This window comes from Panthera onca, chromosome A2 (assembly GCF_046562875.1).
Source record: "Panthera onca isolate mPanOnc1 chromosome A2, mPanOnc1 haplotype 2, whole genome shotgun sequence".
Lineage (NCBI taxonomy): Eukaryota > Metazoa > Chordata > Mammalia > Carnivora > Felidae > Panthera > Panthera onca.
Window position 1 is genome coordinate 148,789,567 of NC_138340.1, and position 15,833 is coordinate 148,805,399.

General features: G+C 41.0%; 1 protein-coding gene across 4 annotated transcripts in view; it reads left to right on the forward strand.

Annotated features, from left to right (window-relative positions):
- EXOC4 (exocyst complex component 4) overlaps positions 1 to 15,833 on the forward strand; it is a 750,526-nt gene that overhangs the window by 42,012 nt on the left and 692,681 nt on the right. For all 4 annotated transcript variants that reach the window (XM_060633916.3, XM_060633919.3, XM_060633920.3 and 1 more), the window contains exon 4: positions 10,132 to 10,316. In XM_060633916.3, coding sequence (XP_060489899.1) covers positions 10,132 to 10,316 — 185 coding nt within the window. The remainder of the gene's footprint in view (positions 1 to 10,131; positions 10,317 to 15,833) is intronic.

Genomic DNA, 15,833 nt, shown 5'->3' on the forward strand with positions numbered 1-15,833 from the left:
TATACCGAGAAGTCTTTCTCTCTCTCCTGGTGCTGCCATCACTAATGCATTAATCAGATCACCTGTGTGCACATGCCCTTTTATATACTTTCGCCCCGTATGAGGAATAAACTAAGGCAGGAATAATACACGAGGCCTTTGCTGACCTCCTCTGTCATATTCCAGGTTTCAGCCTCACATATGGACTTCCTCAAACAGGTTTCTGTTTGGTCATTGTGTGGCCAGATGGGGACCCTATATATGTATAAGTAGCTGCAGGTGACCACGCATGTTGATGGGAGCCCTCTGTCTCAACTTGACGATGACTGGGGAAGGTGGATCAGTAGCTTTTGCTTGGCTTGACCAGATAGGAGCTTGTTGAAGTATGTTTTCTCTGGGATTTATCCCAGTACTAATTACTTGTTGTTCCTAGCTCTTCCTCTCACATTCCTTTGTGGGATTTTAACAGTTGATGTTAGTAAAGAATTGTGTAAGTGCTGGGCATTTCTAATGGATTGGGAATTTGTCTTGATTGAAGTGTGAGCCTGACGTGACTCTCAGAGACCTCCTTTGCCAACTCCTAAGATAATTGTTCTGTAACTTGTTCTTGTCCCAGAATAACAAAAAGATGACAGAAGTAAGTGGCTTTGGGACCCTTGTCAAATGAGGATGTCTTTCCTAGTGGTCTCTTCCCTTGTATTTTGGAGTAGGAACCTAGGATTTAGTGCTGTCTTTATGGAGCACTGATGGGAACTGAGAATTGGAGGGACCATTAGATTAGGCACAAAGAAGGATTTTTTTTTTAAAGTTTATGTATTTATTTTGAGAGAGCGAGAGAGACAGACAGACAGACTGAGCAGGGGAGGGGCAGAGAGGGAGACAGAGAATCCCAAGCAGGCTTTGTGCTGTCAGCACAGAGCCTGATGTGGGGCTTGGACTCAAAAACTTTGAGATCATAACCTGAGCTGACACCAAGAGTCAGACGCTTAACCATCTGAGCCACCCAGGCTCCCCATTGGGGGTGTGTGTGTGTGTGTGTGTGTGTGTGTGTGTGCGTGCGCGCGCGCGCGCGCACGCACAATCTTGCCCATAAGCAATTGACGTTTTAACTTTCACTTAAGGTGTTAGGTATGTTTAATTTCATCAGGAAAGTAATTATGAACTGATCTGTTGTAAGTTGATTTAGAACAAATAAGGCTCCAAATTTGGCATTATGTATTAGAAGCCCTAAATATGTGCATTACTTTGGACTTGGAATTCTACTTCTAGAATGGTAAGAGTTAAGCATTTTAATTATGTGATAAAAAATCTATACAAGGATAATTATCACAGAAAGATTTGTGAAAGTAAAAGAATATAGCAACTACTTTGTATGGGGAAGTGGTTTAAATCATTTGGGGAATATTCATTTTATGGAGTAGTATGAATGCTAAAAATATATTTGGTAATGGGCAGATGTTCCCAATGTATTGCCAAATGGAAAAAGCCTATTTAAAAATAATAATACTTTTTCAAAACTTTGTATGGAAATTGTTTGGAAGGAATCAGATTAAAACATATTTTACCTGAGTAGTGAAATGTGGACCATCTTTTTCCTTTGGGATTTTGTGTTTTTTGAGTTTTCTTGATCATGTATTTTTATAATTGGGAATTAAAAATAAAGGTTAAGAAAAATACATTCCTGGGCCTTAGGCCTCACTCTTTTTTTTTTTTTTTTTTCCTTAATCTGTGAAATTGGGGTAGGACTCCAGTCCTGACAGCCTTTAAATGTCTCTTGTAATAGAAAACTCAACATTTCATTTCTCAGATACTGTCATTCTTTTAGACTTGGGCTTATGGAATATCTTAGATCTGACCACCCCTACTTGACAAGAGGAAAAAACCCCCAAAGATTTCTGCTTAAATTTTGGGAATTATTTGTGGTAGAAGGCCCTGATGTTTAAGAAAAAACGAAAACCAAGAAGTTGGGGGGATCCCCAAAGAAGACTTAAGAAAGAGCTTAGTCGAATGGTATGCTTTTAAACCAAGTCTATGTGTCACAGCAGTGGTAGGATGAGCTCTTTGTTAAAATCAGAAGTCACATTTGATCTCTTGTGAGTTTTGTTTTCTAAGATAGTTGTGAAGAGAGTTTAAAGAAGAAATTCACAAGTAAATGGGCTTTTCTTTGACAGCACTTTATCTTACAGGCCCCCCCTCCGCTCACTCACTTATCAATAACTTCATCTCATTTGCTGCATCCTGTAAATTCCATTAGCTCCCCGGCAGTCTATTGCATTAAGCCTTTACTACCTAATATCACCTCATTTACATTGACACATGCTTGACCTCAGCCCTTCTCCTCTCTTTGCTAATGCACCAACAAGCACTGATATCTCTCTGGAGCATTATCATTTGGCTGTTAGCACAACTAATAACAGCCCTTCATTTGAACTGATGAAGGTTTATTAAATAAAAACATGTAATAACCCTAGCAGTAATGAAAGCAGAATGGAAGTAGACAGCATCCTGTTTTTAATGGTGAGAGCATATGCTGAGTCTGCATTATAGGTATCGGGTTTCTGGAGGGAGAAGGGGCACCTGAATGGGGCTGATCAATATTCTGTTCACAGATGACTTCAAGAATGGGCATTTTTGATTGCCTGATTGGATCACTGGGTTGGCTGCAGGCTGAGGACTTAGGGTGGAAAAAAGTGTTCATGCTCCAGGCGCTTGGCCTTGCTCCTGTGATGCAGCTTTCTTGGGAAGTCTGTCTTAAGTTCCAACTGTCAATAGCTCGGAGGCCTGCAGGCTGTGGCAAAGCAGAACCCTAGGGAGCCAAATCTTCTCCAGTAAAGCTGGGATCAGGGATTCTGTTTTTCCTATAGATCCCCGAAGACTCCTCTAAGCCTTGCAGGCATTCCCTTATTCTGCTTTCTATGCCCCTTACCCTGCCTCCCGACTTCCCTCCCCCGCTCCCCTAACCATTTTTGTATGAAGAGCAGTCTAAGCCATCTTCTACATAGGTCCCCTGTGGTGGCTGCTGTCATGTTTTAAACACAAGCCGAGTGGAGGTTGTTACTAAGTTTATATTTAACAGGATTTTGATCAGCAAAATCCTTTGGGGGTCACATGTTTGTGGTTTTATGTCGCACACATATATAATATTCTGCTAGTTGAAATTTTCCTAGATTCTCTGCTGCAGTTAACCCTATAGAACACAGGGTTCTATCAAGGCCACAGTGTTCTACAAACAGCACTGTGATGTCCTAGATGCACCAAAGCTTTCAGATCTCCTAAAACTGTTGGATTAAACCATATGAAACAGCCAATACTGGGTCATTTTTGACTCGTAAGAAACAGGTTCCTAAGGTTCCGATTTCAAACTAATACATGAAAAAGACTGTGATTTTGTTTGGGGGAGGGGCTTAAAGCTGTGTGTTGTTGTTGTTTTTGTTGTTGTTTTGGTTTTTGGGTTTTTAAAAATTTCTGTCTGATAACCCAAGTACTGCTTTGGGCACTGTGGTATAGCAAAATGACAATGTTTGGTAAGTGATTGATCTGGAGTTCTTGGTGATAAACATTTTTCCTGCTTGTGTAAAGGTGGGTTTGGCTCATTCTGCGTCCAGAGGAATACTTCTTATGCCCATCTAGGACTCCTTGAGCCCTCTATGTGGATACTTCTGGGTATAGGGCTGTCTTGAGGAGCAGGGCTGAAGCCACCACAGGTTGCCTTCTAGCAGCTCAGGGGCCCAGGTGGCAGCTGGCCAGTGGCCTGGGCACCAAGTAAATGTCAGATTCCAAGGCCTGCTTCTTTTGTTGCTCATAGCCAAGGTTTTTTGGCGTTCTTAGTTGAGTCTGTTCAATAGGTTTAACTCGTGGTGGTATAGGAAGGGAGAGGGTATCCATTCTCTGGAATAGCCTAATTTCATATCTAAAAAGATACACATCTGTATGTTGAGCCAAGGCAACATTTGCAGAATGGTTATGTCTTACTCGAAAAGTACTTCCTTAAGGGAGGCATACAGACCTATTGAAAAGTGATAAAACATTTTGGAACCATTTAATTATGAGAGTCCTGAAGGAAATACTTGTTCTAGGCTCAACAGTGGCAACACATTTGCTTTCTTTAGGGAACATTATTGCCAAAATAAGCATTTTCCTTAGCTGACAGGTGGTTTAGTTAGATGGCTACTAATGTCAGTTGCCATTGTGTCTCTCCTCTCCCCCAACTGAAATAATAATATAAAAATGATAATAAACCAGTCTTTCTTCAGTGAAGCCAACTGAATGTTGAGAATGGCCAACTTTCCTCCAAAACATTTCAAGTGGTTCATATTAAAGCACAAAACTAGATCTTTTTACCTAATCAACTTGAGTGAGGCTAGCAGAAGATGAACACTTAACTATGAAACAATAACTTCCTACTTTAAACTAGAAGGAAATTGAAGGGTACCTGGGTGGCTCTGTCGATTAAGCATCCGACTTTGGCTCAGGTCATGATCTCGTGGTTCATGAGTTTGAGCTCTGCGTTGGGCTTTGTGGTGACAGCTCAGAGCCTGGAGCCTGCTTTGGATTCTGTGTCTTCCTCTCTCTCTACTCCTCCCCCCACTTGTGCTGTCTCTCTCTCTCTCTCTCTGTCTCTCTCAAAAATAAATAAACATTAAAAAAATAAACTAGAAGGAAATTGAGAAATAGACATTTGGGAAAGAAAATTTAAGGGCTCTGTAGTTCGTAATTACAAAGATGGCTTTTGTTGTAAACTTATCTCTCAACTCACGGTAAACTTTTTTGAAATACCAGACAATTCTTGATTGTGTACATTTTAAATGTAACTGTTGCATACTTACTGAGTTATGGAAACAGTTTTTGGGATTTCTTTGTTCTTCAGTGCATAGGTTTCTAATAGCAAAACATGCCGTCCTGTTCAGTATCATGTATGAAAACATTTGGTGAATGCTTGCTTATTTTCATAATCCTAAAGGAAATATTTTTCTTCCTTTTTTTTTTTTTAAGTTTATTTTGAGAGAGAGCACGTGCATGCAAGTGGGGGAAGAGCAGAGAGAGAGGGAGACAGAATCCCAAGCAGGTTCTGCACTGTCTGTATAGAGCCTGACACCAGGCTTGATCTCATGAACGGTGAGATCATGACCTGAACCAAAATTAAGAGTCAGACACTTAACCAACTGAGCCACACAGGTGCCCCCCCAACCCTTTTTTTAAGTTTATCCTAAAGGAAATATTTTTCAACTCCAAAGCAGAGTTCTGTTATCAAAGCCATTTCCAACTGTGGTGAGTAGGACACTAATGTTCTTTTGGGTAATAATAGATGTTATATGAAAAAATTCCCTCCACCCTCCAATTTTATTTCTGAAAATATGTGTAAGAAAACTTCCAAATACATTTAATTCACTCATTATATGGTAATCTACCCTTAAGAAATGGTGTGGCCTGTCTGAGATTTCTAGAGGGTCATACTAGACATCATTTGGGGTATGAATGCGTGTTATTCCATCTGTGAGTAGAGGTATAGACAGCATTTACTAGTGAACTGTTGTCCTGAATGCTGTCTCTTTGATTTTTCATCTGGTATGTCTTGTTTGGTAAGAATATATATTTATTTGATGTTGTATGTCACATTTAAGAACCCAATTTCAATAATTTCTCATAGTAACTCACCTGTGAGACCGTTTTGTTGCTACTTTAGTCCAACCTCATCTCTTGAATTCTTGTTAATGGTTCATTAGTGTTATTTAAAAAGTGCTCTGTAACTGGGTGTTGTATGGAAACCAATTTGACAGTAAATTTCATATATTAAAAAAAAAAAAAAAATACATAGCTAAAAATAAATGAAAAAAAAAAAAAAAATAAAAAGTGCTCTGTAGGGGCACCTGGGTGGCTCAGTCGGTTAAGCGGCCGACTTCGGCTCAGGTCATGATCTCACGGTCCGTGAGTTCGAGCCCCGCATCGGGCTCTGTGCTGACATCTCAGAGCCTGGAGCCTGCTTCCGATTCTGTGTCTCCCTCTCTCTCTGACCCTTCCTCGTTCATGCTCTGTCTCTCTCTGTCTCAAAAATAAACATTAAATAAATAAAAAAAAGTGCTCTGTAGACATTAAATTTGGGAAACAGTGAAATGATTCATAAAATGACCACATTAAAAAAAAAAACAAACTCTTCAGTTGTGTTTTTACCAGTAGTTATGCATATCTAAACGTGGATATTTTTTAAGATTTTATCTTTAATCTCTGGACCCAATGTGGGGCTTGAACTTACAACCCTGAGATCAAGAGTTGCATGCTGTACCAATTGAACCAGCCAGGCACCCCAAAGATATTTAATGATTTCTAATAAAGCCTGAATGTTGGCAAATGCCTGGAAACCAGGTTTCCCCCATCCCCCATACAGCAGAATTGACCATCAGTGATGTTTGGATGGATTGGCTGTTTTCTGCCTCACCAAGTTTTGCTTATGTATAAATGTTACGCTACAGGCTTCTTGAAACCAGGTAAGATAAATGTCAGGTTTCTATAAACTGATGTTCTAGAGATCACATGTTGCACTGATAACTATTTTCTTAAAATCCGTTTTAGTACCACTCAGTAAGGTTAGAGTGGGGGAAGACAGTGCCCTTGCCTAGCTTTCGTAATTATAGCTTTTAATAAGTGAAGGCCAGGAAATTGGAGCACTGTATTTTCATATAAAAATAAGCGTGCTGTCTTCCCTGTGGTATGGTTTTCAAATCTTTGAAATTGTAAAATTACTCTTGATTATATATATATAAATTGTACTTGTATTTTGGGTCAAGAAGACATATTCAGAAAATTTGTCATCCAAATGCTTGTAATGGAAACAACACTTTGCTGAAAACAGTAGCATTAGCACGTTAGTAACACCCCATGAGATTTCTTTAACCACAGAATAAATAGATTCTGTTAAAAATCTCATGTCTAATTCCAGTGAGCCCTCAGTATGTGCCAGGCACTGTGTTAAGTGCTTTCCTTATATTAAAAAAACGAAAACAAAAACAAACTTCAATTAAGTAGCTCTGAAAGTTGACATTATCCTATAATTTTGTTTTGGGAACATGAACTGTTTGGGTTAAAAATCTTCATGCAAATTCCTACAAACAAATTGAGTGTGGATGTGCAGTGGGTGGTTTTTAAGCTTAAATATCTCAGCTGGATTTAATTACCTTAAGGGATAAGGCGACATGATGGGCCAGTGGCTTACCAAATTATTTTTCATTTTCTGGACTTCGATGTCACTAAAGGTTAATGCATCCTCTTTTCTCTGTTACAGACCCGAGTTAAAATCCATTTTAGAGCATAAGTGTAAATGAATTTGTTGTTGTTTTTCCTCCTTGGGGACACAGTGGTCATTTTGCGAGGCTGCTTTTCCATTTGGAATTGTTGGCAGCTCGCATGAGGCCCAGGGGCTCTTGTCACAGGGGCAGTTATGGGTCAGCATGAAAATGAACTGGCAGGCTTCGGGGGGCAGAGCTGGCTCAGGGCTTGCCACTTTTTCATTCCTTCCTTCTTGCTTGGTTAACTTAAGGAGACTTACTTGCTACTGACATTTGATTGTATAGCACATCACAAAACAAGTGCTGTGTTTGTGGGTAAGCCGTTGCATTTTCCTCCCCCACCTCAGGCCGGTTTGTATTTGTATTTCTTTCTGTATTCACTGCCCACGTGCTCCTCAGTGACGTTGTGCACTGGTGTAGGTCCGTGATCAGCACTTTTGATCATTGATACGTTTCATGGCTTTCGTTATCTATTGCCTTTACTTAAACGCCTTACTTTTTAGGAGCATGTTTATCTCCCTAATTACATCCACTCTTTGTACCTTAAAGTATTACTAGTTATTGCCTTTCTCTGTACCTTTTAGGGATATTGACAAGTATAACCTAAGCAGGGAGTAGTCGTAGCATAGGAATCCCTTTGGGGAGCTGGGTAGGGCTCTTCTCCCTCTGAGTTCAGCTTGTAGTCCTCTCTTTTCTATTACTACTCCTACTACACTACTACTACTATTACTATTATTTTGTTTTGTTTTGTTTTGTTTTATTTTTACTCAATATAGTGTATTGTCAAGTTAGCTAACATACAGTGTATACCGTGTGCTCTTGGTTTCGGGAGTAGATTCCCGTGATTCATTGCTTACATACAACACCCAATGCTCATCCCAACAAGTGCCCTCCTCAGTGCCCATCACCCATTTTCCTTACCCCCCAGTGGCCCACCCCCATCAACCCTCAGTTTGTTCTCTGTATTTAAGAGGCTCTTATTTTCCCTCCCTCTGTTTGAAACTATTTTTTCCCCTTTCCTTATTATTATTTTCTTCTTTGTGTTTCTCTCTTGTTTTTATTTTTCTCCTAAGGAATAGTAAGAGTATATTCTTCACCTCGTTATTTTCTTTAAAAAATCTAGATCTTGGGGTGCCTGGGTCGCTCAGTCGGTTAAACGTGCGAATTTGGCTCAGGTCATGATCTTGTGGTTCTTGAGTTCAAGCCCCACGTCAGGCTCTGTGCTGACAGGTTGGAGCCTGGAGCCTGCTTCGGATTCTGTGTCTCCCTCTCTCTCTGCTCCTCCGCTTGCGATCTCTCTCTCTCTCTTTTTCTCTTTCTCAAAAATAAATAAACATGAAAAAGATTTTTAAAAATCTAGATCTTTATGGAAAGACAAATATAATCTTATATCCATGGATAAATGGGCTCATATGAAACATACTTTATTTCCCCCCCTTTACAGTTACTACTTTGGTTTCAAAGTGAGTTGTTCCACACTCCCCGAGGCCCTCATCTTCATTTGTTGGAGGTATTCCTATTCCATTTTTATTCATCCAATCTTTTCTGTCTTAAAGTCTCCCAAATTGCACTTCACACCAGGAGCGTTTCCTTCTCTGTAGTTTATTTTCTCTTCACCGTTCATATCCCATTTCTTCTGTCGAACTGGATCAGGTCAAGGAGAGGTGATGACTGTTATTTTCTGCTCGTAGCTTTCATGTCAAAAATGCATTTACCTCTGTGTATGTGTGTACGAGGAAGAGCGAGCAAGAGCCTGTCTGTATGTAGGCACACATGTAGACTTAGGCTAACCAAGCTCTGCCTCATGATCACAGTGAGAATTATTTAGACATTCATGTAGTGTGCTTTTCTTATTTTTTATTTTTATTTTTTAAACATTTATTTATTTTTGAGACAGAGAGAGATGGAGCATGAACAGGGAAGGGTCAGGGAGAGAGGGAGACACAGAATCTGAAACAGGCTCCCGGCTCTGAGCTGTCAGCACATAGCCCGGCGCGGGGCTTGAACTCACGGACCGCGAGATCATGACCTGAGCCGAAGTCGGCCGCTCAACCGACTGAGCCACCCAGGTGCCCCTCATGTAGTGTGCTTTTATTTAGTCTTAGTCTTAAAAAGCTAAATGTGATTAAAAGTTGATTTCAGTCATTAGCATGTGGACTTCTTGTGAGGAAATGAATGACATAATGTGGTCGGGGAGGCCATCCCACTTGTGTCTGTTAACAGGCAGTGTGTGTGGGAATAAATGATACATACAGCTCTGTGGTACTTTAGATGCCTTTATGTTTATCCTTTTTTTTTTTAGTGAAAAATTTTCCTCTATTCTTTTTTTATTTTAATTTATCGTCAAATTGGCTTACATACAACACCCAGTGCTCATCCCAACAGGTGCCCTCCTTAATGCCCATCACCCACTTTCCCCTCTCCCCCACCTCCCCGTCAGTTTGTTCTCTGTATTTAAGAGTCTCTCGTGGTTTCTCTCCCTCCCTCCCTCTCTGTTTGTAACTGTTTATTTTCCCCTTCCTCTCCCCCATGGCCTTCTGTTAACTTTCTCAAGATCCACATATGAGTGAAAACATATGATATCTGTCCTTCTCCGACCGACTTACTTCACTCAGCATGATACCTCCCAGTTCCATCCACGTTGCTGCAAATGTTTATCTTTAACAAGATTGTTTCCTTCAGCACTATTCCTCTTAGATGGTGTACCTTCAAAGGCACAACTAGGCCTAACCACGTTACACTCTTCAAAGTCTGATGTATGCTGGTACGGTTCATATAAATTCTCTTTTTCTTTTAGAAATAGTCTCTTGTGTTTCTAATATTGGTAGGTTTTGTAGTTGTCCCGCTTAATCATTTTTTATTCTCTCTTCAGGTGTCAGCAGTGGAGTCTTTGGAGGGCCCCCTGCTCCAGGTGGAAGGACTGAGCGACCTGAGGCTGGAGCTTCACAGCAAGAAGATGAACCTCCACTTGGTTCTCATAGATGAACTGCACCGGCACCTGTACATCAAATCCACCAGCCGAGTTGTGCAGCGTAACAAGGAGAAAGGGAGAGTGAGGTTGGTTAAAGAGCCTCTTCGCTACAGTGTCTTGTGGCAGTGGAGAAGTTCAAGGACCATTATTTGTTTCCCAGAAGACTGTTGTACTTGATTTGCTTCTTGGTTTTGCTTCTTACTTTTCAACATACTGTCCCTGAAACTATAAGATGGTTTTGTAAGAGCAAATACTCCATGTTCTGAAAGGCTGTCATCCCGAGTTTCTTCATTCGTTCATTGCACACTTATTATGACCCTTTTATGTAAAGATGGATAAGAAACATGTACTGTGGGCCTGTGTACTTGATCAGAGATACTCTGGTACATCTCACAAGGGAGAGAAAAAGATCCTTAAGTTATACAGCACAGCTGGCCTAATTAAGAAATATGTGTATGGACTGAAGTTATAAGCTTCTTTGTTACTTAGGGGTCGTGTTCAGCTGTAGACAGTCTTCTTTCTGGAATAGTTCAGGGGAGCTTCAGAGAGAACACTTTTCTTTTATCCCTGGGCTTGATCGTAGCATAGTCCTGTACTTAAGGGCCTGGGTGTGGACTCAAGAAATTCACTGGGTTAGTTTAGACCTGGTAGGAAGTAAGACCAGGTCTTAAGACAGTTAAGACAGTAGACTACTGACGTTATTAACATGTATCAGATAGCTGTGCATGTCATAGTCCTTCCAGCGTTCCTTGAAAATAGCTCTCAGATCTCAGAGGGCAGTTGAGCTGTACCTGTCGAAATGCATGTGCTCGTACTTTTTCATCCAGCTACAGACAAGCGGAGCACTGGAAGCAGTGCATGCTGGGAAGGAAGCCTTTGAAGTCCTATCCTCTTCAGACAAAAATTGCCAACTTTGTGTGTGATGCTTCAATTTAGTCCAAGACCCTGACAGAAAGAGAAGTTTCTATCTCGTTTCCGCAGATGGGCACTAGAAAATCTTCTGCCAGGCACACAAATTGAGCTGAGGGTTATGTACCCGAGAAGTAACTTCAACACTGTATCTGAATAGAATGTTAGTTCCTTAGTGGAAAGTAGTGTTAGGTGGGGGCGGTGTTAAGGCAATTCCTTCCACAGTGTGTGGTGGTAAATAGCAGGTATGAATAGATTCCCTCCCATGTAAGGACTAAAAAAAAATCCAAAAATACTCTGGGTTCTGTGAAAGTATTCTATAACATAAGGGAGAATAAGCATTACCTTGAAGTCTCAGAGAAGAGCATTTATTTGAAATAAGTTTATAAATCAAAACAGGAAAATTTAAGATGCTTAAGCTGGAGTTTTTCGAAGGATACAGGATGATGTAATAGATGAGGTTATTCAAAATTACTACTCCTTCCTCCAGTGTAGTGAGAGAAGTATATTTCCTGTTCTTTGATTTTTGTGATTTTTTTGGGGGGGTGGGGTGGGGTCTTGCTTTTGCTTATTGTTAAGCATGTGCCACAAAGAAGGGCTCGAAATGGGCTTGCGGCAGGGAGCATGCCCTCTTGTGTCTTTGCTGTTGCCGGGATGGCATCAGGCCCAGAGGAGGATGAGAGAGCTCTGTGGAACTGAGCTGAGATCACCTGGGCTGCCTAGCCTGGATTAGTCAACCACCAAAATATGTGCTTATTGTTGAATGTGCTTATTCTGTGGCTGTATGCAGCAAGCATATAGCTTCTGTGAGAGGGTGATGGAGAGCTGTAAGAATGGAATTGGTAGAGATGCAGAAAGAATGAACTAAACATGAACAAAATATAAGAACAAATGGGACAAAGTAGGGAAATTCAATGTTTGTTTCAAGCGCTGGGGAGAAGAGTTGAAGCAGTGGTAAGGAGGGAAAAGTTTCCTCATTATACAGAGGATAAAGACAGGATGATAAAAGAAAGATAGTGGGTGCGAAAGTTGGAGAATAGTGATTTTAGTTACTCTGTAGAACAACACTAACATGATAGTGTTTTGGGCTGAATTGTGTCCCCCCCCCCCCCCCCCCCCTAAAATTTAGGTCTTCAAGACCTAACTGCAAGTACCTCAGACTGTGACTAGTTTGGAGATAGGGTCTTTTAAGAGGTAAATAAGTTAAATGAGGCCATTAGGGTGGGCCCTACTCCGGTATGACTGTTGTCTATTTAAGAAGAAATTTGGATCCAGACTCACCCAGAGGGAAGATCCTGCGAAGATCTCGTGCTGAGATACCATCTACGAGGCAAGGAGAGAGTCGTCAGAAGAAACCAAGTCCCAACATCTTGATCTTGACTTCCTGCCTCCAGAACTGTAAGAAAATACATTTCTGTTGGTTAAGCCACCCAGTCTGGGGTACCTTATCGTGGCAGCCCTAGCAAACGGATACAGGGAGAAACAGATAATAATTACAATGTAAATAAAGAAGCCTATTTAAACAGGAGAAAAAAACCCAAAAAGACCTTGGTCTGAAAATCACAAGGATTTAAGGTAAGATGAATGAAAAATCTTGTTCTTAGATATGATCAGGAGATATTTATGAATTGTAAAAAAATTCTGTGAGGACTAGGAAGAAAAATTGTTGTCTCCTGTGACAGAGAGTTATTTGCCCACCTGATATCCATTTGGCCCTTCTTCAATTTTCATGACAACCCTTATTTTGTTCCTGGCAGCCCACAAGCTGTATTTCCCATCCTCCCACATAGCTAAAGGTGGTTCGGGAGACTTCTGCTTGCAAGCTTTTGAATCAGGGCTCCTAGGAAGGTTCTCTAAAGGTGCCAGCCAAACTGGTACACTCACTATTTTACCCTTCCCTTGCCTTCCTTTACTTCTTGTCAAGGACGTGGATTGGTGCCATCAAGCTATCTTGGATACTAGGTGACCTTGAGGATGGAAGCACATCCTGAACTCTGTAGTAGCATGGATCCTCCTTTATAGTCTGAATGGGTTACATCTTTCCTCTGAGAGGGAGGAAAATTTTTTTATTGTGCTCAGGCCACTGCTGTTTTGAGTCTTCTGTTTTTTTATTTTTTTAATGTTTGTTTATTTTTGAGAGAGCGACAGAGTGCGAGTGGGAGAGGGGCAGAGAGAGAGGCAGACACAGAATCTGAAGCAGGCTCCAGGCACTGAGCTTTCAGCAAAGAGTCCCACGCGGGGCTCTAACCCATGAACCGTGAGATCATGCCCTGAGCTGAAGTCGGATGCTTAACTGACTGAGCCAGCCAGGTGCCCCAATGAGTTTTCTGTTTTATACGGTTGAACCCAGGCCTGGTAAAGAGGAGCAAAAATCAGGATCACCAGGATTTGCTGAACACAGAATACCAGAAGACAGCAGAACAGAGTCTTACAAAGTGTTGAATAGGGAAGAATGGGGACCAAAGGTTTCTATACCCAGCCAAGTGGACACTGTTAAGCATGGGCAGCAGCAAGATGTTCTCAGATATAAAGTAACAACAAAAAGAACTAGTATGCAAAGATGAACTCTAAGATACAAACCACAATCAGCAACTGGACAACATTAAAGTTGTAGTGGTTTGAAACTACTGTAAGGACCACACACCATTAAATATGTAAATGTGCATATAAAAAACTGACAAATACATTTTTATAAGATCAAAAATATAAGCTGAAGCTATTTTTGAAAAAGGTCTATGTGGTAAAAGAATACTCTCTAATAAACAGGAATTATATCCCTATCTTATGTTAGAGACTGGGAAATTTGGACAGTCAGGAGATAAAAAGGAGTGGTGAATTCTTGTGTAAGATAAGTCAGAAGTTGTTTTGGATTTGAATAATTGGAGAAAATGTTTAACTTAATTTTGTGTTTATTAACCTAGATATGTATATTTAAAGATGTCTTTTTTTTAATTTTTAAAAATTTTTAAATGTTTATTATTATTATTATTTTAAATATTTTAATTTATTTTTGAAGGAGAGAGAGACCGAGCGTGAGCAGGGGAGGAGCAGAGAGAGAGAGAGACATAGAATTTGAAGCAGGCTCCAGGCTCTGAGCTGTCACCACAGAGCCCGATGCGGGGCTCGAACTCACAAACTGTAAGATCATGACCTGAGCCGAAGTCGGACGCTTAGCCGACTGAGCCACCCAGGCGCCCCATTAAATGTTTATTTTTGAGAGTGAGAGAAAAGAGGCCGTGTTAGCAAGGGAGGGCCAGAAAGAGAGGGAGACAGAATCCCAAGCAAGCTCCAGGCTCTGAACTGTCAGCACAGAGCCCGATGCAAAGCTTGAACTCACAAACCACGAGATCATGAGGTGAAGTAGGATGCTTAACCGACTGGGCCACCTAGGCGTCCCAAGATTTTTTTTTTTTTTTAATGTTTGTATATTTATTTTGGGAAGAGAGAGCACGTGAGAGAGGAGAGAAAGAATCCGAAGCAATCTCTGTGCTGTTGGCACAGAGCCCGACAGAGGCCTCAATCCCAAGAACCGCGAGATCATGACCTGAGCTGAAATCAAGAGTCGGACATCCAACCGACTGAACCACCCAGGCGCCCCTACAGACTTCTCTATGGACAATCACTAGAGGGGAAGCAAATAAAATATTCTCTAGTACAAGGATGATTTATTAGCTAATATTCTAGATTGCAAGTAGCAGAAATCAATCCTGATAACTCAAACAAGGAAGGGAATTAAGTGGAAAGTGGTAAGGCGGTAGGTCATAGAGCCGAAGGGAAGGAAGGCTATGCAATCAGGCTCTAACACCCAGGAGGGACCAGGAGAGATGAAGCAGCTGAGCACACCCTGTCGACAAACCCAGGGAAGGGGCTGGTTGGGTTGTTGTCTTTGTCACCATGCCTGCAGCTGCTGGAGTTTGTATTCTTGTGCCAGTGTTCTGTAAGTGTCCCTGCATCTGTCTTTATCTCCTCAGGATTTGAAGTCCTGGGTAGAAGCATCCAGTTTGTTGAGCCTGAGACATGTCTGGCCTCCTTCAGCTGGTACAGTAGGAAGTTGGGCCCTCTTTCTTTTTTGCATTGACCTAGACAGTCGAGAGTCTTTCCAAATACAAAGACTGTTCTAACTGCTGGTATCCAGAAACAAACACATAAACACCCAACAACAAATGTCTACTCTCACAGAAAACAACAAAAAAAATCACCCAAAGGCACATACATATTTTTAAAAAATTTTTTGTTTAACGTTTATTTATTTTTGAGAGACAGACACAGAGCACAAGAGGGGGAGGGGCAGAGAGAGAAAGAAGGAGACAGAATCTGAAGCAGGCTCCAGGCTCTGAGCTGTCAGCACAGAGCCCGATGAGGGGCTTGAACTCACGAACTGTGAGATCGTGATCTGAGCCGAAGTCAGCTGCTTAACCAACTGAGCCACCCAGGCACCTGGGCACATATGTATTTTTGAAGTAGAAATAGACAACTAGTAGGTGTAATAAAAGGAAGTTACGTGGCTCCATGGAAAAAATAATAAAAGTGGTATTTGGAGGATATGAAACAAGACCTAAATAAATGGAGAGAACTTCCACATTCTTAACTCAAAGATGTCAGTTCCAGTTAAATCCCAGTTGGGTTTTTTTGAAATTGTCACATCTGTAGTTCACATAGAAGGATAAGTAAATAAGAACTATTTAAAAAAAATT